Genomic DNA, 25,111 nt, shown 5'->3' with positions numbered 1-25,111 from the left:
TACCCTCTGTTGGTCTCAGTTGCCTCAGCTGTCAAAAGGGGATAATGATATCACTGAATTTGGAAGGTTACTATGATAAAGTGATATCATGTTATATAGAAAGCACTTGGCACAGCACCTGGCAAATGGCAGGTGACAACGGATGCTTATTCCCTTCTCCTTTCCCATCTGGGCTGGAACTTCAGAGCACCTGGAGGAAGATTAAGGGCCATCCTCCTACCCTAGGTGCAACTCAAAGCTGTGAGCCAAAAACTGATGATGTTGAAAAGAAGAATATTCCAAAAACTCTTCCAGGGAGGAAGCAATGGCAAGGAAGCCGTCTTCAGAGCTTTGGCAGCAAAAGCCATGTCCAGGTAAAGGATGGACCAAGTGCCCTCCGAGACTGGTTGAGAAGCCCGCATATCTGACTGGATCTTTGAAGCTACCCAGAACTGGGAAGAGACAGCTTCCGAAGTAAGAAAGGAAACCCTCAGCTTCCTATCTCACCCTGCAAAGCCAGACAGCAGCAGGACCCTGTCTCCTGGATAGAGAAGATCTGCATTTTTCTCTCTCTGATAACAGATACGTGCTTCAAACCCTGCACATGGGGGAATGAGGATGTCACCTTTGATTGCAGACTTGGAGTTACCGGGGGCAGTGTCCTTACCCAGGGACAGCAGGTTCCAGGCATTCTCCAGCATGACCTCCTTGTACAGCTCCTTCTGAGGAGGGTCCAAGAGACCCCATTCCTCTGGAGTGAAGTCCACAGCCACATCCTTGAATGTCATCATCCCCTAAATCATCAAAAGTCATAGGATGAAGAGCTGAAAGACACTTTCATGTTACATAATCCAACCCGCATCAATTTATAGTAGGAACCTAAAGCACAGAAAAGGAGTTTGTCCAAAGCTCTTATCCCTTAGGAGTGTTGGAGGCAGCTCTTGAAAAAAAGCATTTAGCTGAGAAATACTTTATCATGAAATGTGTCTCCCTGTGGAATCAGAGAGAACATTTGTATTCTGTGAGCTCTGTCTGTGGGTCTGTGGAGGAGAAAAGGAGAGGGAGATGTGAAATTTTTTCCCTATCAAAACTGATGTAGAGATATTTCTAAAGAAAAGTCTATGGGAAGTGGCAGGTACACTGCATTCTGGGGAAAACCCCAAACATTTACATGTAAAAGGTTGGAGTAAAGGATGAAAACCTGAAGAGGTTTCTAAAAAGATATTCATCAGCATCTGGACTGTGCTGAGTGGAATGAGATGGTTTCTAGGCAAGTGAAGAATTATCTGTTATTACACTGAGGATTTGAGGTCACTCTGGTGATGTGTTCCAACCTAAGCAGCCTCTACCTTTGTTTATGATTACTGTGATCTGTCTATGGCATATATATTCCTTAGTTATAAAAATAATTACTTGGAGTAACCATGATAGAGCAGAGCAAGCTACATGGTTGGTGGATAGAGCACTGGGCTTGGAATCAGGAACACTCATGTTGATGAGTTCACATATGGCCTCAGAGACTTATCAGCTGTGTGACTGTGGGCAAGCCATTTATTTAATACTGTTTGTCTCAGTTTCATCACCTATAAAATTTGCTGGAGAAGGAAATGGCCAACTATTTTACTGCCTTTTCTAGGAAAGCCTCAAATCGATTTATGAATTGTTGAATGGGCCTAAAATGACTGAACAACAATAGTGATGGAAAAAAGAAGGGTTCCTTTATTGTTTAAAATTTTTTTAATTTGATTTTTGTTTGAGTTAATTCAAAAAATTTGACAGTTTCTTTATGAGAAATAAATGATGTAGATACATCTCTAGAACTATAGTAACTTGGGAGAACAAAAGTTAAGGGAATGAGTTAAACAGTACCCTGATGGGCCACATACAGGAGAGGCTAGCCCTGAGTTAATCCTGGTACTTGAGAAGGGTCTGTATTTCCAAGCTGCTACATTAACAACACATGTTTGGCAAAGAAGTTGAAATCTGATAGTTTTCCACTTCATTTTCTTTCATTTCAGCCAAAACCATAAGGATTCACTTTTTCAAGAGTCTGATATTTGGGAACAAATTTCCTGTGCATAAAATTACAGATTCATTTTTTTATCATTATGAATTTACATCTGATTTAGGATCTCTTTGTAATCTATATTTCACCCATCATGTTTATTTTATTATTTTCACTTCTTTTATTTTATCATACTATTATTTTCCTTCTGAATCATTATGAAATTTGGTGCTTTTGTACTTCTTTTGAGATACCCAGGAATTTCTAAATCTTTTCTTTTTCTCTCCAGTCCCTTAAGACACTTTCTTTTAACTTAGAGCCATACATGACTGAAGCCATTTTTAAAAATAATTATAACTTCTTATTGACAGAACCCATGCCTGGATAATTTTTTTTAACAACATTATCCCTCGTACTCACTTCTGTTCCAACTTTTCCCCTCCTTCCTTCCCTCCACCCCCTCCCCCAGATGGCAAGCACTCCTATACATGTTAAATATATCACAGTATATCCTAGATACAATATATGTGTGTAGAACTGAACAGTTCTCTTGTTGCACAGGAAGAATTAGATTCAGAAGGTAAAAATAACCTGGGAAGAAAAACAAAAATACAAACAGTTTACATTCATTTCCTAGTGTTCTTTCTTTGGGTGTATCTGCTTCTTTCCGTCATTGAACAATTGAAACTGAGTTAGATCTTCTCTTTGTCGAAGAAATCCACTTCCATCAAAATACATCCTCATGCAGTATCATTGTTGAAGTATATAATGATCTCCTGGTTTTTCTCATTTCACTCAGCATCAGTTCATGTAAGTCTCTCCAAGCTTCTCTGTATTTATCCTGCTGGTCATTTCTTACAGAATAATATTCCATAACATTCATATGCCACAATTTACCCAACCATTCTCCAATGGATGGGCATCCATTCATTTTCTAGCCACTATAAACAGGGCTGCCACAAACATTTGAAGCCATTCTTCTTTAAAAATTCTATATATGCCTATCCTATCCAGCTTCACCAGCCAGGCTGCAGCTTGTGCTCTTCACTTTCTCTTTTCCCCATATCTTGCAAATATTATAATTTTTTTTTCCTGAGGCAATTGGGGTTAAGAGACTTGTTCAGGGTCACATGGTCACACAGCTAGGAAGTCTTACGTGTCTGGGGTCAGATTTGAACTCAGGTCCTCCTGACTTCAGGGTTGGTGTGCTATTCACTGAGCTACCTAGCTGCCCCCAATATAATCTTACATAAATAACTATGAATACATATGAATATATATATATGTGTGTGTGTGTGAATGATTAGATATCTATGTATATGTATGTGTGTGTATATCTACATATATCTATATAGATATAAATATAGATATATATATATGTCTGTTACATGTACATAATTATAGCCTTCTTGGGGGATGGTGAGGAAAGGGAAAAATGGGGGAAAAAAGAATAGAATAAAAAATACAGAATAGAGGCCAAATGAAAAGATTCAAGAAAGCAAAATTCTGAATACAATATGTAGTTTTTATTACATAGGCTTTCTTAAAATGAAAATTTATTGCTTTATATTTTTAATCTTATTTTCTGCTCTGCACATTTTTTCTTTTCCTATTTGTATTTGTTAGAAGGAAAAAAAAACAGTTAAGAGGCTGAAAAAAAAAAGAAAATGTAAGGCATGTTTTAGTAAAAATAACTTACAAGGAAAAGAGAACAAGGAAAAATTTAAGTATCATTGGACTAATTGAATACTATTAAAAATGCCTTAAATGCCTTTAAAAATCTTGCATAATGCCTTCTATGTCACAAATATGGAACTGATATCCGAACCAGGAAGAGACAAAAAGAAAACTACAGATCAATCTTCCAAATGAATATTGATACAAAAAATTTAAATAAAATATTACCAAAGAGATTATAACAACTTATCAGCATGATAATAGACTATGACCAAGAAGGATTTATATCAGGAATGCAGGGCTGGTTCAGGAAAAGGAAATTGACCATATCAATAACAAAACCAACAGAAATCATATAATACTCTCAATAGATGCAGAAAAAACTTTTGACAAGACACAGCACCCATTTCTATTAAAAACACTAGAGAGCATGGAAATAAATGGAATTGTCCTTCAAATGATAAACAGTATCTGTCTAAAACTAACAGTAAGCATTATTTGTAATGGGGAGAAGTTAGACACATTTCCAATAAGATCAGGGTGAAACAAAGATGATCACTGTCACCACTGTTATTCAATATTGTACTAGAAATGTTGGCTTTAGTAATAAGAAAGTGAAATTTCTTTTTCAAGGAACTAAAGCAAGGAGAAGATAAAACTATCACCCTTTTTTGTAGATGATATGATGGTACAATTAAAGAATCCCAGAGAATCACCCAAAAATCTACTTGAAAAAATAGCTTTAGGAAAATGCAGAATACAAAATAAACCCACACAAATAACCAGCATTTCTATGTTACTAACAAAACCTAGCAGCAAAAGACAGAGAGATACCATTTAAAATAACTTCCGACAAAATAAAAATATTTGGGAGTCTAACTACCAAGACAAATCCAGAAACTATACGAACATAATTACAAAATACTTTAAACACAAATAAAATCAGATCTAAACAATTGAGAAAGAGAAATCAATTTCTCAAGGGTAGACTGTAGTATAATAAAAATGCTAATTCTACCTAAATTAGTCTGCTTGTTCAGTGACATAGCAATTAAACTGCCAAAAAATTATTTTATAAAATTAGAAAAAATAACAACTAAATTCATCTGAAGAAAAGAAGGCAAGAATATCAGGGAAATTAATAAAACAAATACAATGGACAGTGTCCAAGCAGACTTAATATAAAGCAGCAATCATCAAAACCATATGGTACTGGCTAATAGAGTGATCTACCAGTAGAATAGGTCAGGTACACATGACACCATAATCAAGGGCTATAGGAATCTAGTGTTTCATAAATCCTCAAACTTCAGCTTCTGGGATAAAAACTATCTCACAAGTTCCAATAGAGCAGTAATGAACTGAACCAGCTACATCCAGCAAAAGAACTCTGGGAGATGACTATGACTACTTAGAATTCCCAATCCCTCTCTTTTTGTCCACCTGCAGTTTTGATTTCCTTTACAGGACAATTGTACACTATTTAAAAGTCGGATTCTTTTTGTATAGCAAAATAACTGTTTGGACATGTATACATATATTGTATTTAACTTATACTTTAACATATTTAACATGTATTGGTCAACCTGCCATCTGAGGGAAGGGGTGTGGGAAAGGAGGGGAAAAATTGGAACAAAAGGTCAATGCTGAAAAATTACCCATGCATATATCTTGTAAATAAAAAACTATAATAATAATAAAAAAGATCTCACAAAAATTGCTGAGAAAACTGGAAAATAATGTCTGAAACTCAGCATAGACCTACATCTCACACCCCATACCCAAATAAGGTCAAAATGGGTATATGATTTAGGCATAAAGGGTGATACTATAAGCAAACTAGGAGAACAAGTGATAGTCTACCTTTCAGATGTTTGGAGAAGGGAGGAATTTGTGGCCAATGAAGAACTAGTAAACATTATAAAACAAAGTGGACAACTTTGATTACATTAAATTAAAAAGTTCTTGTACAAACAAAACCATGCATCCAAGATTAGAAGGAATGAAGAAAACTGAGAAAACATTTTTTACAGCCAGTGTTTTTGATAAAGGTCTCATTTCTAAAATATAAAGAACCGAGTCAAATTTATGAGAATAAAAGTCATTCCCCAAATGAGAAATGGTGACTCAATATGAACAATTTTCAGATGAAGAAATTAAAGCCATCTCTAGGTCTATAAAAGAATGCTGTAAATCACTATTGATTAGAGAAATACAAATTTAAAAAAGCTTTGAGATACTACCTCACATCTCTCAAAATGACTAAGATGACAGGAAAAGATAATAAATGTTGTAGTGGAGAAATTTGCATTATTGGAGAAATTGTGAAATGAGCCAATCATTCTGGAAAGTAACTTTGAAAATATGCCTAAAGAGCTATCAAACTGTGCATATCCATTGGCCCAGCAGTGCTACTACTGGATCTGTACCAACAATTGGGGAATGGTTAAGTGTCTGAGACAGATTTGAATTGCCATCTTCCTGACTTCAGGGCCGGCGCTCTAACAGGGCAGTTTTTAACCTAACACTTATTTTTGTAAAGTGATCCATAAGTAAGGGATTTGCCAGCTTCCCAGACCATCTTCTATGGTCTGGATTGCTGATGTTGCTCAGAACTGTGTACGACTGCACTCACCTGAGGAGGAGGTCCGAGGCTCCCAGGGTCCATTCCCTCTGACTCCAGGCTCCCTGTGGAGGTAGCAAAGTCACCAAAGGGACTCCATTGTCAAGCTCCTCCATCTTATCCCAGGGTCCAATTTCCTCCACCCTTTATGGCCCCATCAAAGTAGCAACAGCCAAAGCTCTTACTAACAGAGGACACACCTAAGCAGTTTTAATTCTTTGTCTCTCAGAAAGAAGGAGAAAGGCCTCAAGCCCCCAGGAGAATCCCTCCCTTCTTTACCTCTATATAGAAAAGTCTATTTTCCCATAATCCCATCCTGGCCTGTCTTTGTGCTCAGACTCTGGGTGATTGCTATTTGTAGTACCAATGTTAAGAGAGTTTGGAGTTTCACAGAGCTAAGGGCTGTGTTCTAACCTTGACATCACAACTGTGTGGTACAGCATTTAATAAAAAACCTGGAGAGATATCTAGAAGCAAAGCAAAGAAGTTTATTGAGAATCGGGTGTCCCACCCATGGAGCAGACAATCAAAGGGAGGAAGCACCGTAGGGGGCAGGGTCAACACTTTTTATCCCTAACGCAAATACCCCCTCCCACCACTGACCCTCATCCTTATTGGCTGAGGATCTTACATTCTAAACTCTGGAACTACCCAAGAAATTGAACTTGACCAACAAGTACATAGTTGCCCATATTTGACCTAACAGAAAGAACTTAAGTATGCCCTTGACTTGATGCTTAAAGTCCTTCAGGCCTACTTTGAAATAGATGGAAGCCTTACTTGATTTTTACAACTGTCTTGAAAGATCTCACCTCATCTCGTTCAGTCCCCCCTCTTATTTATACACTGAGATCTCTTCAAATTCTGGTAGCTTAACTTCACATTCCCTATCAGATTCAATGCTAATACAGTGATTTCTTGAAAGCTGCGGTAGCTGTTCTAATGCATTTTATTTAGAAACCAAAATAAATGCAGATAACTATTTAGTATATTATGTTAAACTAGTAGAGATATAATAGCAATAAAATATATACATGTTATAAATATATCTATATATATGAATAGGGAAAGGGGAAAGATTTTAAAATAGGTTTACAACCAAACATGGTAGCCGTCTGAAATATTATAAATTTATAATAAAGGTACTTGATTAGAATATTTCAGTTGTTGTTTTACCATGTTCACTAATACAGGAAAACAGTTTTTTCCTGCTGCTTTGCTTAAATATAAATCACAGTTCTGTCCTGTTTGGTCCTCTTGGACCATTGGCTCCTTTTAACACCATTAATCTAACAGACCCTTCAGCTTTCTCTTCTAACCTAATCATTCTAGATAATGAGTTTTGGACTATTCTGGTTATCAATCGGAGCAAACAAGGTATGCACTACTGAGAGCTATAAGGCCAAATCAAAGGAGCTGCTCCCACCAAGCCAGGACCACCAGGAAGGTGAGGTCCAGTTCTGTACAGGAAGATGAGCAAGTTTCCTAATGTTCTTAATGATTTCTTTTACTAGATTTCCATTGTCATCAATCTTTATACAACAAATATACACATTTAGTTTTGCACAAACTCCCCCTTACTCGACCAACAAATAATCCAGCACAAGTCTATGTTGTAAACAGCCTCTCTGATTTGATTAGCTTGGTCAGCCAAAAGATCTAGTGCCTCAGCCATAATCTCTACAACTGCTTGAAGCTTAATAATTCTGTTCAACATATATATTGGGGTTCTATATCCCCAACTTCCATCTTGAGCCCAAGTGACTGGCCCATACTCTAACTATTCTCTCTGGAGGCCAGGCACCACCCCAACATTTGCATCTCCAGTCTGAGAAATAGAGGTATCTAAACTCCATTTCTCTCTTCCCAAGTCATTATACAACTGAATCCCTAAATATAGGTTTGCCTATTCAGGAAGAAAAATTCTGGCCTTATTAGTCCAGTTACAATGCATTGGATTCAGAGTTTGTGTTCCCATTCAGCAGAGGTCCCCTCCTCAAATGTAATTTGAAGTCTCCCCATCTTCAACTGTCCACTCGGATAAAGGTGGCGCCAGTCACCAGTATTACCTGGTAGGGTCCGTCCCAGCACGGAGTCAGCTTCTCATCCTTCCAGGAAGGGATCAACACCCAATCTCCAACCTGAATTCTATGAACAGGGAAACCTAGAGGAGTCTGAGCTATTAACCCTTTTGTTGCCTTTGTCTCAGTTTCCTTAACTGTTCTGTCAAATCCCCTTAGTCATACTCTAAGGTTATAAATTGCTAGCAAGATAAACAAGAGAGCATAACTCCTGACCCTGCCCTGTTCAAGAATTTATAATATCCCTCTAAAATATTCCAAGATACCTCATTGACATCTTTATCCCTGAGTATTCAGACATCCTGTCTCTGGGCTTTTAGGATTTATGGCCTCCCCTATCCTGACAGAAACTTCCGCTTCTTGGTTCTTTGTCTTTAGAGAATATTTAAGAGGTTGGCTTTCTCCTACTGATTGCTGGATTCTTTGAGATGACAGTCTCCCCAGCTCTGGGACCAACATGGATTCCTTGGTCCCAGTACATTTTTATCACTATCTGACTGGATAATTTGAGACGAGAGTCCTGTCCAGTCAATTATACTCTCCAATTAATAAAAAAATTGAAAACTCTCTAATCTCTCTCCTGCCTCAGTTTCTCTGGCATTACACTAGCAATGACTTAACATATCTCTTAAGAAATAAATCCTTTGTCTCTAAGATAGGGTCCCAGTTTCCCATAGGACAAGCCAGGAGAGGATGACCGTACAATAATTCATAAGGTGAAAGCCCTCCATCTCTATGTGGCTTGGTTCTGATTCTAACTACAGCAAGAGGAAGATATTTAGTCTTAGATAGTTGGGTCTCGAAAGACAATTTAGTCAGTTGCCGTTTTATTTCTTGATTCATCCTTTCTACTTTCCCAGAAGAGGGAGGATGCCAAGGGGTGTGGAGATCCCAAGTGATTTCTAAGGCCCCAATCAGATTCTGCAATACTTGGGCAGAAAAATGTGTTCCCTGATCCGAGTGTATCCTCTCCACTATTCCATATCTAGGAATAATTTGTTCTAATAAGACTTTACTGTAGAGGCAGTTGCTCGGGCTGAGAGGAATGCCTCCACCCATGATGTCAGATGGTCCACTATGACCAGCAAGTATTTGAGGCGACCCACTGGTGGCAGCTCAGTGAAGCCCACACCTGGATGCTTTAGAATGGTCTGATTCCCAGAGCTCGTTCCTCTTTTGGGATCTGGTGTTGAGCAGCCTTGTTAGTCCTTCAACAAATGAGACAGTCGTCCACCAGTTGTCAGGGCATAGTATATAGGCCAGGGGAAACATACTTTGTCAGCACAGCATCACACAGGTTTTGGACATCCCAGTGACTGCCCTGGTGCAAATGCTGAAGGACCTGCCTCATACTTGCTTTGGTCAGTACCTCTCTGCCATCAGGTAAGAGCCATCGTCTTTCCGAGTTCCCAACTGCTCCTAGAGTTGAGGCCTTCTTTTTCCTTCTGGTTAAAACTGCGAGAGGGTAGACTAGGGGGAAGTACAGGTATCAAGGCCATTATATGAGAAATCTCCTGGTCTCCAGCTCCCTTCTCATCTGCTAATCTATTTCCCCTTGCCTCAAAAGAATTTCCCATCTACCACTCTAGAAGATCCATCTATAAACCAATTTACTCCCCCAGGCATTGGGGATTCTTGTGAATCCTCTTACTTTTGTTTGAAAATCAATCAACAATGCAACGTGGGCAGCTGATCCTATAAGCCTCCTTCCCTTCACCTGGAGTGAATTCCCCTTCATTTCATTTTCTCCGTGTATTTAATGGGGAATTGTTTGGGTGTCAAAAATTCTCTTTCAATAATAGCCCCCACACACAACATGATCATGCAAAACATGAAAAATGCATCTAAAGACAATATAGATCTTTGATTAGTATGTCAGGGGCCTAGGACGGGGGTTCCAGAGATAGCCCTGCCTTCTATCAACATAGAGCATAAAAGGCTCTAGACCTAAACCTTAGCCTAATCAGGGCATGATGAGATTCCTGGCTTTTCTTTTTTTTTTTCAAAAGGCAAGGCGGGAGTGGCCCCAAGTACTTGGGCGAAGTAAACCTTTAGATAAACTCTAGCCCCAGAAAGTAAAAAGGTAAAGCAGCAACCAAAGTTTGGCCGCAAATTAAAATATCTATTTAAAGCTGTTTTACTTCAGGTAACTGTCCTTAAGTTTTCACAATTCCACCTTATGACCTATGCAGTCACACATGAATTCAAAATTCCCAGCAAATATTAGCTGCAGTCCCAAAGGATTTTATCTCCTACAGCAATTATCATTAATAAAGGCTTCAAATGAATCTAGTTCAAGAATCACAGTAAAGGGTTCATCCTAGAAAGTTCACAGCTTATACAGCTTAGATAGTTCTAAGTTTAACATTACACAGATCATTTTGCCTTTAAAATACTCAAATACAAAGAAAAAAATTCTAAATCGCATTTTGTCCATCCCGTTTCCACATAAAAGAAACTTTTAAATCTTTCAAACATTAATACTCTCTTCATTCAATTTTTAGAAATAACACTATCAAATTATCAGATCAGACTAAAATCCTGCTCTTAGATTTTTTTATCATCTTCCTTAAACAAGGGGTCTATCCTGCACATAAATAAGCATTAAATAATTTGCTTTAGACAGATGGGATCTTAGTAGAAATAAAATTGCCTTCAGATTAACTTCCAATTCCAACAAACTTCTTAGAGCAGCTAGACTTGAAAAATAAAAATAAAACATTCCGTTATTAACACTATATAAATGTAGGCTGTTCCTTTAAACAGTAGAAGCAATTGATATCTGAACCAGCAAGGTGTGGCAGCTGCCATACTTAATGGGGAAGGGGAATTAGATCACCTGACAAGGTCCCTCTCCACGTGGCCACCCTTCCTCACTCCACCATGCTTCCCAACTTTAACTAATCACAGCTAACTTTAGGGTGTCATTTCCCCAGGATCCAATCTGTCAGCTCAAGATAGGCCCCAACCTCATGGGATACATCTCCTTTTCACATGGCAAACGGCAGATTCACTAGGTAATTGTGCCTTTTTCTTACCCATTTCTGGAGAGCTATTTTCCTCTTTTTCTCTCACATCATCTCTTCCTGTTCCCTCTCACTCCTTCCAAAGCTTACTTGCTTAAACCTTCTCCAACATATGTTCAACACTCCCAAACCAAATCAATCTTTCTTGCCCCTCATCTTTAAGTTAAGCTTTAAACTTCAAGGTTCTCAAATAACTGAACCAAATGTCATAACTTATACATGCCCAACAGAGATGACAAATTTTTAAGTTACAAATTACCCAATATCTCTAGAAAACAACACACCTCTAAGTAGGGAGATACAACCCCAACCTCCCCCCAAGGTAAACTACCAGCATTTTGTTTTAATAAGCTACATTTTAACTTAAAATCCCAAACACGGCTTTAAATTCCCAATAATATAAAACTACTTTTGCCATCATATTTAAAATAATGAATTTCACCAAATAGCAGTTTCTTTCCCTTGGTCCCATGTGGCCCTACTGCAGGTCAGGACACATGAGAGGGAAAGGAAAGAACCCACCACCTTCACTCTCTCGATCCCACATACTTCCCCGATGTATAGGGTAATTGCACTCCCAATTGGGATCTGCTAAAGGTATTTCTGATCAGCTGAAACTACTCCTGCAGCTGGAGTTTCAGTTTCTCCTGTCCCAGTCCTTCATAGCTGCACCTCCTCTCTCCTTAGTCTCCTCTCCTCTTGTGAGAAGAGAGAATTCAAAATAGACCTAAGTTCTCCTCCTGGCCCTTGGAGGGGCTGATGGAATTAAATCCTTTCCTTCTCTTTCAGGTACAAATTCAGTCTTTGGCACACCCAGTCTGCAATAGTGCCTTCACCAATATCTGGCACCCCAGACAAAACAACCTTATCATCTTTTTCTTTTTCCTTCTATATTTTGGCAGTTCTTTCCAATTACTTAATTTATCTCCCAAGGGACTATCTACCGGTATTATTTCTCTCATTTCTCTCCCAGAGGGCTGGCTGGGACTGGGCCATACCCATTGAATTTGGATGGAATCTAAATTCCAAAACGCCCAAACACACCAATTGTCGCCAATTGATTCCAGTCACCCTAGAAGGCCTCACCAAGCCTATCCTGTCCAGAGACCCAGAGTTTAAGACTCAAGGGGGCTTACCTCTGGGTTGTTGCACAACAAATTACTTGACTGATAGGTCCTCCACCGAACCGGTCGGAATTTTTGCCGAGGAGTTTCTTTCTCCCTTTGCTTTGCTCCGAGTTTCTCCACTTCCGGGCCCACTTTCCCTTGGGAATTAAAGAGAAGCCCTGGACGCTGGCGGGCTGCCTAAATCAGGACAGGGCGCCACCCCGCCAGCACCCCAGGGGTTCACCTACTCATCACAAGTAGTGTGATCCGGACTAGCCCCCAAAACTGTGTGGTATAGCATTTAATAAAAAAGCTGGAGATATCTAAAAGCAAAGCAGTTTATTATACTTTCTGGAGAATCGGGTGTCCCACCCATGGAGCAGACAATCAAAGGGAGGAAGCACCATAGGGGGCAGGGTCAACACTTTTTATCCCTAACGCAAATACCCCCTCCCACCACTGACCCTCTTCCTTATTGGCTGAGGATCTTACATTCTAAACTCAGGAACTACCCAAGAAATTGAACTTGACCAACAAGTACATAGTTGCCCATATTTGACCTAACAGAAAGACACTGATGTCATAGGAGGATAACAAGGGGATTTAAGTATGCCCTTAGGGGATAGCAGGGAAGGAACTTAAGTATGCCCTTGACTTGATGCTTAAAGTCCTTCAGGCCTACTTTGAAATAGATGGAAGCCTTACTTGATTTTTACAACTGTCTTGAAAGATCTCACCTCATCTTGTTCACAACAATCCTTTGAGCTCAGGATGAGCTTGTTATGCCAAAGTTCCTTTTTAATGGGGTGAACCAGTTCCTCCAATTGTCCTATTTCATTATTCTGCCTTGGGTTATAACCATCCCCTCTTAATGTTTGGGATAAAGGTTTTATAGATATTCCTTAATGTTTGACAAGATAAAGGTTTATCCATTTCAGATGTCATTAGAATATCAGTAATGTCATTGTTCTTGTTATTCCATAAAAAGCTTGCTGCCCCTATACTTGGGGCTAGACTCTTTGAGATGATAGTCTCGTCTAGCCCTGGGATCAACATGGATCCATTGGTCCCAGTATTTCTCTCCATTTAATAAATTACTGAATTGGTCTCTAATCTGTCTTGCTCAGTTTCTTCGGCTTTACAAGCTCACCCTCTGGCAGTTTATTGCTTGGACCAGCACCAGGTACTCACTGAGGGATTCAGCTTCCCCTGTTCCCCAGTGCCCAGTCCCTGCCTCTGGCACTAACGGGTACTGACATAAACTGAGATCTTTTGCGGGGCCCAGATCCCCTTCATGTAGCTCCCAGACACTGGGAAAAGCCTGCAAACTCCCAGTGATTTTATTCAATTGGAAGTCTCTGTATAATGGTTCTCCATTAGCCCAGACAGCTCCCAACCCCAGCCCCAGCCTTATCCTATAGAATAAAGATTCTGTTACTCCATCTCTGCCAATTCCCAATCAGGAGTTCTAGCAAAAGCCAGGACATGTGGAGGACTTGACTGAGACCTACCTAAGATCTGCAAACACAGAACTAGTTTCCAGAAGGTAGATGTGAAGAGGGGACCCCTGAACTTGGAAAATCCTGGAAGGAGAAAAATCTTCAATTCTGTCTCAATAACAGACTTTGCCCCATGTCTTTTTCCTTAAATGAATTTAAGTTCCAACTGCTTGAGGGGGGAATGATGTGGGAGAGATTCCAATCTTTGATTCCCAACCCTGCCTAGTTAATGTAAATTACCCTTTGACTCAGAAATCCTGGTCCCTTTGAATTCCAATAGAAGATCAGGACCTGTTCCAGCCCCACCCGGATCTGAGCCAACTTTGGGGCTACACCCAAAAGCCCTTCGAGCTAAGTCTCCTACTATAAAAGGGCCTCGCTGGGAACCCCTCTTTACAGAGATTCCAAACATGCTAGCCATGTGAGCACCCTCTGTCCACTGGGCCCTCTGTCCATTGTCCTCCTTGTCTCTATCTTCACCTATCTCCTACTTCTAAACTCAAGAATAAACCTCTTTTATCAATCTACCTCTCGGGCTAATAAATGCCTTTATTGGGAACTCACGCCACTACTAAACTTCATTTACTGCCGTATCCTTGCGCCGAATCCAAGGGGGTTGCAGGGGCCTCTGCTTGACTTCCTGTACCCTAAACCTGCCACTAGACCTTAACTAAACCCTAATTTCATTTAGGTACCTCAAATCTAGACCTCAACAGATGGACGTCAGGGCCAAGGGAAGGTAGAGCGATTTCAGCAGCAGAGAAGCTGAGTGATCTCAGCACCAAGTGGTAAAGAGGAGAAAGATCTGAGCTTCAGAGAAAGCTTCAGCTTAGACTCACCAGGCCATTCTGGGAGCATCCTCCTGTCCAGCCCTTGAGACATCCTTTTCCTCCAATTACAGCCAGGGCTCAAGGGCCTTGCTTGCTTCTCTTAGCCAACTCTCCCCCTCCATCCCATGTAGAAAAGACAGTCAAGCTTCCCTCTTTCACTTTAAACTCCTCCCAGGTCTCCAAACTCCACCCCAATATCCCAGACTCCACTTATGCTACCACCCACCAGGCTGGTCATCTCTAAAAGCTCCATTTCTTCCACTTCCTTTCTCCTTCTGAGTTGAAATTCTGCCAAGGTACAGAGTAACTGAAAATCATGGATCCTAATCTTGGAAGACTTGGTTAGCAAATGGCTCTTGGGGAAATGGGGAGGCTATAATCCATTTGTAACTGTCAATCCTGATTGGATTGGACTGTTTCTTCCGCTCAGATGTATTCTCCCAAGTAGATCAGACTTCCATGCAGATACCCTGAAAATTGAGCATTAAGGCAATATGATGAATGTATGTATGTATGTATGTATGTATGTATGAATGAAATGTCATTGGTTTGGAATTTCACTTTGACTTCAAAGATAATCAACGCAGAGTGTCAGAATTCAGAAATGCATTGAACTGAATTGATGTCGCTGGACAATTTTGTTTTATGATTTAAATCTCTAACACTGTTTATGCTATTATCATGCTTCTAATTTTTCTCCTATGGAAATATTTGGAAAGCTACTGTATAAGAAATACTGTACTCAAGACAAGTAGAAAAAGGTAAAAGGAACTCTTGAGAACTGTATTTCTGTTGTGGATATATATAAAAATCAATGTATAATTTGATTTTACTGATATAGCATAAAAAAGGGAAGTAGAAATGGAAAGGGGATAGTGTCAGAAAAAGGGGAAAGGGGAGATAAAAAGAGGGAAACTTCATGCGTCGATGAGGCAAAGGAAACCTATCATATCTGAGGGAACTTAGAGAGGGGGAGGAACATTGTGCGAATCTTACTCTCATCAGAGTTGGCTCAAAAAGGAAATAATTGACACATTTGTTTTATAGAGAATCTTCTCTCACCTCATTAAAAAGTGGGAGAGGAAAAGGAAAAGGAAAAGAGTAATAAGGGAAGGGTACAAGAAAGGGAAAGGGATTCAAAGGGAGGAGGGAGGGATACTAAAGAGGGAGAGCTGGGTGACGCAAGTGGGACCAATAAGTTTAATACTAAGGAAGTGGGGAAGGAGGGCAAGAAAAAGAAAAGCATAATCTGGGGATATTAGGATGGCAGGAAATACAGAATTAGTAATCTTAACCGTAAATGGAATGGGATGACCTCCCCATAAAGAGGAGGCGGATAGCAGACTGGATCAAAAGTCAGAACCCTACAATATGTTGTTTACAAGAAACACATTTAAAACAGGGAGATACATACAGAGTAAAGGTAAAAGGCTGAGCAGAATCTATTATGCTTCAGGTGAAGTCAAAAAGAGTAGCCATCCTTATCTCCAGATCAAGTAAAAGCAAAAATTGATCTAATTAAAAAGAGATAAGGAAGGAAACTATATCTTGCTAAAAGGTACTATAGACAATGAAGCAATATCAGTATTAAACATATATGCACCAAGTGGTATAGCATCTAACTTCCTAAAGGAGAAGTTAAGAGAGTTGCAAGAAGAAATAGACAGCAAAACTATAATAGTGGGAGACCTCAATCTTGCACTCTCAGATTTAGATAAATCAAATCACAAAACAAATAAGAAAGAAATTAAAGAAGTAAATAGAATATTAGAAAGACTAGGTATGATAGATCTCTGGAGAAAACTGAATGGTGATAGAAAGGAGTATACTTTCTTCTCAGCAGCTCATGGAACCTACACAAAAATTGACCATATATTAGGACATAAAGACCTCAAAATTAAATGCAGGAAGGCAGAAATAGTAAATGCTTTCTTTTCAGATCACAATGCAATAAAAACTACATTCAACAAAAAAGTTAGGTGTAAATAAATCAAAAAGTAATTGGAAACTAAATAATCTCATCTTAAAGAATGATTGGGTGAAACAGCAAATTATAGACACAATTAATAACTTCACTCAAGATAATGACAATGGTGAGACATCATACCAAAATTTGTGGGATGCAGCCAAAGCGGTAATAAGGGGAAACTTTATATCCTTAGAGGCTTATTTGAACAAAATAGAGAAAGAGAAGGTCAATGAATTGGGCTTGCAACTTAAAAAGCTAGAAAAAGACCAAATTAAAAACCCCCAATCAATTACTAAACTTGAAATTCTAAAATTAAAAGGAGAAATTAATAATATTGAAACTAAAAAAACTATTGAACTAATAAATAAAACTAAGAGTTGGTTTTATGAAAAAACCAATAAAATTGATAAACCTTTGGTAAATCTGATTAGAAAAAGGAGGGAGGAAAATGAAATTAGTAGTCTTAAAAATGAAAAGGGAGAACTTTCCACCAATGAAGAGGAAATTAGAGAAATAATAAGGAGTTATTTTGCTCAACTTTACGCCAATAAATTTGATAACCTAAGTGAAATGGATGACTACCTCCAAAAATATAGACTTCCCAGACTAACAGAGGAGGAAGTAAATTGCTTGAATAGTCCCATTTCAGAAAAAGAAATAGAACAGGCAATTAAACAACTCCCTAAGAAAAAATCCCCAGGACCAGATGGATTTACATGTGAATTCTACCAAACATTTAAAGAACAATTGGCCCCAATGCTATATAAATTATTTGATAAAATAGGGAATGAAGGAGTCCTACCAAATTCCTTCTATGACACAGACATGGTACTGATACCTAAACCAGGTAGGTTGAAAACAGAGAAAGAAAACTATAGACCAATCTCCCTAATGAATATTGATGCTAAAATCTTAAATAAAATATTAGCAAAAAGACTACAGAAAATCATCCCCAGGATAATTCACCATGATCAAGTAGGATTTATACCAGGAATGCAGGGCTGGTTCAATATTAGGAAAACTATCAGCATAATTGGCCATATTAATAACCAAACTAACAAAAACCATATGATCATCTCAATAGATGCAGAAAAAGCATTTGATAAAATCCAACATCCATTCCTATTAAAAACACTTGAGAGTATAGGAATAAATGGACTTTTCCTTAAAATAATCAGCAGCATCTATTTAAAACCAGCAGTAAGCATCATATGTAATGGGGACAAACTGCAACCATTCCCAATAAGATCAGGAGTGAAACAAGGTTGCCCACTATCACCATTACTATTTAATATTGTATTAGAAATGCTAGCTATGGCAATAAGAGCTGAGAAAGATATTAAAGGAATAAGAATAGGCAATGAGGAAACCAAATTATCACTCTTTGCTGATGATATGATGGTATACTTAGAGAACCCCAGAGATTCTACTAAAAAGTTATTAGAAATAATCCACAACTTTAGCAAAGTTGCTGGTTATAAAATAAACCCACATAAGTCATCAGCATTCTTATATATCACTAACAAAATCCAACAGTCAGAGTTACAAAGAGAAATTCCATTTAAAGTAACTACTGATAGTATAAAATATTTAGGAATCTATCTGCCAAGGGAAAATCAGAAACTTTATGAGAAAAACTACAAAACACTTTCCACACAAATTAAGTCTGATCTAACTAACTGGAAAAATATTAAATGCTCTTGGATTGGGCGAGCAAATATAATAAAGATGACAATACTACCTAAACTAATCTATTTATTTAGCGCTATACCAATCAGACTTCCCAAAAACTATTTTGATGACCTAGAAAAAATAACAACAAAGTTCATATGGAAAAACAAAAGGTCAAGAATTTCAAGGGAATTAATGAAAAAAAATCAAATGAAGGTGGCCTAGCTGTACCAGATCTAAAATTATATTATAAAGCAGTGGTTACTAAAACTATCTGGTATTGGCTAAGAAATAGACTAGTTGATCAATGGAATAGGTTAGGTTCAAAGGACAAAATAGCCAATAACCTTAATTATCTAGTGTTTGACAAACCCAAAGACCCCAGTTTTGGGATAAGAATGCATTATTTGACAAAAATTGCTGGGAAAATTGGAAATTAGTATGGCAGAAACTAGGCATTGACCCACACTTAACACCATACACCAAGATAAGGTCAAAATGGGTTCATGATCTAGGCATAAAGAATGAGATCATAAATAAATTGGAAGAGCATAGGATAGTTTACCTCTCAGACCTGTGGAAGAGGAAGGAATTTATGACCAAAGAAGAACTAGAGATCACTACTGACTACAAAATTGAAAATTTTGATTATATCAAATTGAAAAGTTTTTGTACAAACAAAACTAATGCAGGCAAGATTAGAAGGGAAACAATAAACTGGGAAAACATTTTTACAGTCAAAGGTTCTGATAAAGGACTCATTTCCAAAATATATAGAGAATTGACTCTAATTTATAAGAAATCAAGCCATTCTCCAATTGATAAATGGTCAAAGGATATGAACAGACAATTTTCAGATGATGAAATTAAAACTATTACTACTCATATGAAAGAGTGTTCCAAATCACTATTGATCAGAGAAATGCAAATTAAGACAACTCTGAGATACCACTATATACCTGTCAGATTGGCCAGAATGACAGGGAAAGATAATGCAGAATGTTGGAGGGGATGTGGGAAAACAGGGACACTGATACATTGTTGGTGGAATTGTGAATACATCCAGCCATTCTGGAGAGCAATTTGGAACTATGCCCAAAAAGTTATCAAACTGTGCATACCCTTTGATCCAGCAGTGTCTCTACTGGGCTTATACCCCAAAGAGATACTAAAAAAGGGAAAGGGACCTGTATGTGCCAAAATGTTTGTGGCAGCCCTGTTTGTAGTGGCCAGAAGCTGGAAAATGAATGGATGCCCATCAATTGGAGAATGGTTGAGTAAATTGTGGTATATGAATGTTATGGAATATTATTGTTCTGTAAGAAATGACCAATAGGACGAATACAGAGAGGATTGGCGAGACTTACATGAACTGATGCTGAGCGAAATGAGCAGAACCAGGAAATCATTATATACCTCAACAGCGATACTGTATGAGGATGTATTCTGATGGAAGTGGATTTCTTCAACAAAGACAAGATCCAAGTGAGTTTCAATTGATCAAGGATGGACTGAAGCAGCTACACCCAAAGAAAGAACACTAGGAAATGAATGTAAACTGCTTGCATTTTTGTTCTTCTTCCCAGGTTATTTATACCTTACAAATCCAATTCTCCTTGAACAACAAGAAAACTACTGTTCGGTTCTGCACACAAATATTATATCCAACATCCACTGCAATCTATTTAACATGTATAGGACTGCTTGCCATCTTTGGGGAGAGGGCGGAGGGAGGGAGGGGAAAAATGGGAACAGAAGTGAGTGCAAGGGATAATGTTGTAAAAAACTACCCTGGCATAGGTTCTGTCAATAAAAAGTTTTTTAAAAAAAATAAAATAAAATAGTTGGTAGAAATTCTAATTAGAGATTTTCCCCAAAAATAAAAATTATCCTGTTTTTCTTTTGGGAAAAAAAAAAGAAATACTGTAATTTGAAAAATGATTTCTAGAGAGTGATACAGTTGTATCCTTAGAAACTCCTGATCTGGATGCTAAGAAAGTATGAATCGAGCTGTGAGTGTAATTACAATGTTTAAAAATTGTTCCACTTAACTTTAAAATGAATAATAAGAATAACTTGCTCTTTGAGAAAAGTAAAAAAAAAAAAAAAATCCTTCTAAATACTCCTTTTCTATCAAGTTCTTGGGAACTTATCAAGTGCCCAGGCAAGGTTATCAAATCCAATCAGCCCTGAGGAGGATGAGAAGTTGAATTAAATGCAATTGAATCAGAATTACTCTCTTCTACTTCAAATGCAATCAACCTAGAGTGACAGAATTGATAGTGGATGAAGTGAATTTTCTAGATAATTCAGAAATGCTTTGAACTGAATTAATATCACCGGGCAATTTTGTTTTATGCTTTAAATCTCTAACATTGTTTATGCTATTATCATGCTTCTAATTTTTCTTCTATTGAAATATTCGGGAAACCACTGTATAAGAAATACTATAATTTGAAAAATTATTTCTAGAGGGTGATACAATTGTATCCTTAGAAAACTGGATCTGGATGCTAGGAAAGTATGAAACGAGTCATGAGTGTGATTACAATGTTTAAAAATTGTTCCATTTGCCTTTAAAATGAATAATAAGAACTTGTTGTTTGAAAAAATTAAAAAGAACCTTCTAAATTCTCCTTTTCTATGAAGTTCTTGGGAACTTACCAAATGCCCTGGGATTTTTCTCTTTAGACTGGGTCATCAAGACACACAAATTTACTTTTGAGGGAATACTATCAATTGCAAGTTATCTGGTGTGATATGTGCTCTGGGACTTCCCATTTTCCTTTCCTTCAATGGATTTTAATTAAGTCTTTTGTGTTTATACCAGAGAGAAGAGGAACCTTTCTCCCTTCTTACTGAGTCATCTCTAGCACAAAGCAAAATACCTGAGATGGGGAATCCAATCTTATTGCTAGAAGAGATAGCTTTTTATCCTGGTAGTGAGTCCTCTGGGCCCTTTAGCAAATGGGAAGATATCTTTCATCATCTTATTTCAGAGATATCCACTATTCATTACAGTAAGTCCACCCCTCCCTGATATTGTTTTTCTTTGAGAAACAAACAAAAATGTCATTTGATAGACATATACTGTTCATGATTTCATATCTGTAAGCATAGTCTAATTTCCCTAGTGGTCACTTTCAATTTTATTTTTTCTTTTGCACTGCCTGAGATCACATCTTAATGCTTTTTTTTTTTTTTTTTTTTTTTTGGTACTGGTAGCATAAAAGATTTTGTTTTGCCCATTACTTTGTTGAAAGTCATTTGTTGAAAGTAATTTTCCTTTTTTTTAATTAAAAAAATCTTTAAATGCTTGTGTTAAGATAAAAATAATTTCCTTATAATGAACACAGATTTTTAAAAATGACATAAGTAATCAAGTTTAGTCCATCATCTTCTTATAAGGAAACAGCATACTCCATTATTAGTCCTCTTGCAGCACTTCCCATTTAGTGGTACACAAAACCCTTGGGTCTTTGAGACAATGATTGAGAAATGGTCTAATTTTGCTACACAGCTACTTTTTCTCTAGGACAACAAGTAGGTGCATATTCAGTCATAATAGGATTCTTTCTGCAGTGATTCTAAACTGTCATGAACAGGCATATAATGCTTTGGGGCTTCATGCAATGATTATTATAGGATTTTATATGTCATATAAGCATATATGATTATTTCCGAGTGCAATATATTCTTTCACATTCTCACCTTGATATTAGATTGTTTCTAAACTTCCAGAAAGGTTAGACATTCATGTGCAAATGGGATCCATCACCGCACCAGAAAATTTCGCCTTCCTGGCTGATCTTGTAGTCACATCTTACCAAAACTGTAATAACCAGATCAAGATTTTACTTGGGTTTGTATTCTTGTAATGGAGATGGCAGGCTCTTTGAAAAGCATGATCAAAAATAGAAGCCATGCTATGAACTACCGCAACTACAAAAATAAATCTTAAATTGCCATTCATCGCGATATTGTTTTTTTCCCTCCATATGAATTTATCTTTTCCTTCTGTTAGTATTCCATTTGGCAATTTCTCAAAGGAATTCATTGGCTACACAGAATAGTCATTCCGTAGTTTCAGTGAGCATGTAGCTGGTTTGCCAGCAATAGAAAAAAGAAAGAATGTCTGAAGAAATTCTATTCTTATAAAGATTGTTTTATATGTAAACAATGTTTAAAAAACAAAAAAGGAAGCAATATGTGCAACTGACCTTCAAGCACATTTATTCTTAAACACATTTATTATGAGCCCATAGAAAAGGCTCCTGAAGATCTTTCACTATAGGACAGTTGGGAGTCTTTACCTCCCAACTCCCTATACATGAATTAGTCTCCAAGAATAAAAAAGATTGAGCCACAGAAAGCAGGAATGGGATTTGGGATGATGATTTATGCAAAACTTTGCCTTGGATTACATAGCATCCTTCACTCCTACTCATGTTGCTGAATAGAGCAAAAATCATGAAACTTCTGCCTAGATCCACTACAAATTTAGGTAACATAATCTCAGCTGGACCCCATTTGTGGCAAAGAAGTCCTTTGACATCTCCCTGATCCCCTAACACTCCCCACAGCAGCTTTTCCAAATTTTTTCATTCCTCCCCAATCCTCCTTTTATAGCTTCCTTCCATTCCACTCCACTTCTCATTTGAGAACCTGGCCTCTTATCTTACTGAAAAAACAAAAACAAAAACAAAAAACTATTTTATGAAGAGCTATCTTATGCTTTTCCCATCACTCATTCCTATCAGAATGATGAAAATATTCTGCCTGCTAAAGCAAATCATTTTATGTGTGCAAATCTCTCATCATCTACCTTGGTATATTTCTCATCTAGTAATTCCATTTTTCACTAATTTCAGTAACTTTCCCATTATAACTCCTTTCCTATGGCCACAATCCTTCTCCCCCAAACCAAAAAGTTCCTCTCTAATCCTAAAAATGATCCATGCAAGCCAATGAGATACTGTTAAATATCTTTCCTTCTTTTTAGGGTTAAACATTGAGAGCTGACAATTTATAACTGATGTCTCCAACTCCTTTTCCTTGCTTTCTTTGAAACTTTCCATAGTCTAGCTCTAATTTCATTACTCAACTGAAACTTCTTTCTCTAAAATTACCAATAATCTTTAAATTACTAAATTCAGTGGCCATTCATCCTCATCCTCATACTTCTTTGAAAGCTTTAACATTGTCAATTACCATTTTTTCTTGATATTCTCCTCTAGGATTTAGTGAAAGCACTCTCTCCCTTTTACCATATTCATATTGCATCATATGCAAAATGAAACTCATTATCTTTCCCCAAATTCTTCTTTTTCCCTCCTTTCCTAATGATTTCCAAGTCATCCTCCACTAGTCCAAGCTCATAAATGAAGAGTTATGTTTCTTATTACTCTTTGTTGCAAAGTTTGTAACACTTCTCCCATATTCCCCCTTCTCTCCCAATACTGTCACTTTCTTGATTCAGGTTCCAATTACATCACACTTAAGACACTGCAAGAGCCTGTAGATGTCTCATGTCTCTTCCCAGTTCAGTCAATCACCCAGTCAAGTTCATCTTTCTAAAAAGTTCTCACCTGACTGTATCACCATCGTTTCATAACTTCTGGTGGCTCCCTAGTAGAAGTATCAAATATAAAATCCTCTCTACCTGGTATTCCCCTATTTTTTCACCTTATTTCCCCCAGTATATGCTATAATTTAGTGGAATAGGCCTACTTTTTGTACTGTGAACAGGACACTCCATCACCTGACTCTTTCAGCTTCCTTTACATCCCTTTTGCCTAGAATGCTCCCAGCTACAGTCCATTTTCTAGAATAAACCTTTTCTAATCCTCCTTAATTTTAGTGCCTGCCCTATCTTGATTAGCTTCAATTTATCTTGCCCATAGCAGCTTTCTATACAGATGCTGTCAGGCTGTCACTGGTCTGTGAACTCCATGGCAAGTGATGTCCTTAACAGAGCCTAGTACACAGCAGGCACTTAAATGTTTGTTGACTTGAAAGTCTAAGAAAGTGCTCATATTGGAAAGGCTAACCTTTTTTTTTTTTTTTTTTTTTCACTTTCAGAATTCCATGCATCTGAATTCCAAACACTGACTTCTTACAGGAGCATAGATTTAACCTGGAAGGGAGCTAAATCATGGAGTCCAATTGTCTCATTTTATAGATGGGGAATTTGAGGCTTCATGGGATTTGCTGAGGAAACCACTGCTAAAAAAACAAAAACAAAAACTTGAAAAAGAATTCCAAGTCAAGTCTTCCAGCCCTCCCAAAGCTAGTCCTTACTCTAACATATGTAGATGCCTCTTGTAATCACAGCTCACATATACCCGTTTTTTCCTCACTCACCTGGACAAGCAGCAACTCAGGTTTTCTTGCTTCAACTTCCATTTGATCAAAATAAGAGATCACATCTCTGTGAACTGGAAATCCTGGGCACAGGAAATCAGAGATGATAAGAGAAAAAACTAGTAATTTAGTTTAAAAGGTTTCTTTTTAGAATGGACTCCTTAATGCTGGGAAAGCTGTGTTCATAAAGAGTCTTGCTACAATGCATATATTCATAAGGTTTTCTCTAGTATGAACAATCAGATGTTATCGAAATTCTCCCTTAACAGAAGCCTTTCCAAA

The 25,111-nt window shown here is 37.7% G+C and overlaps 1 protein-coding gene across 3 annotated transcripts in view; it reads right to left on the bottom strand.

The window, feature by feature from the left end:
- LOC100921915 (zinc finger protein OZF-like) overlaps positions 1–25,111 on the bottom strand; it is a 52,132-nt gene that overhangs the window by 11,824 nt on the left and 15,197 nt on the right. Inside the window, exons 1-3 of one of the 3 annotated variants that reach the window (XM_031949544.1) lie at positions 24,830–24,894; positions 6,297–6,349; positions 647–773 (exon numbers count right to left, since the gene is read on the bottom strand). In XM_031949544.1, the coding sequence (XP_031805404.1) occupies positions 647–773; positions 6,297–6,329 (160 nt within the window). In that variant the 5' untranslated portion in view covers positions 6,330–6,349; positions 24,830–24,894. Of the gene's footprint in view, positions 1–646; positions 774–6,296; positions 6,350–20,263; positions 22,299–24,829; positions 24,913–25,111 lie in introns of those variants that run through there. The other 2 variants (XM_031949545.1, XM_031949546.1) reach the window with 2 other exon arrangements.

Source organism: Sarcophilus harrisii, chromosome 2 (assembly GCF_902635505.1).
Source record: "Sarcophilus harrisii chromosome 2, mSarHar1.11, whole genome shotgun sequence".
Lineage (NCBI taxonomy): Eukaryota > Metazoa > Chordata > Mammalia > Dasyuromorphia > Dasyuridae > Sarcophilus > Sarcophilus harrisii.
This window is presented reverse-complemented; position numbering and strand designations above follow the sequence as displayed.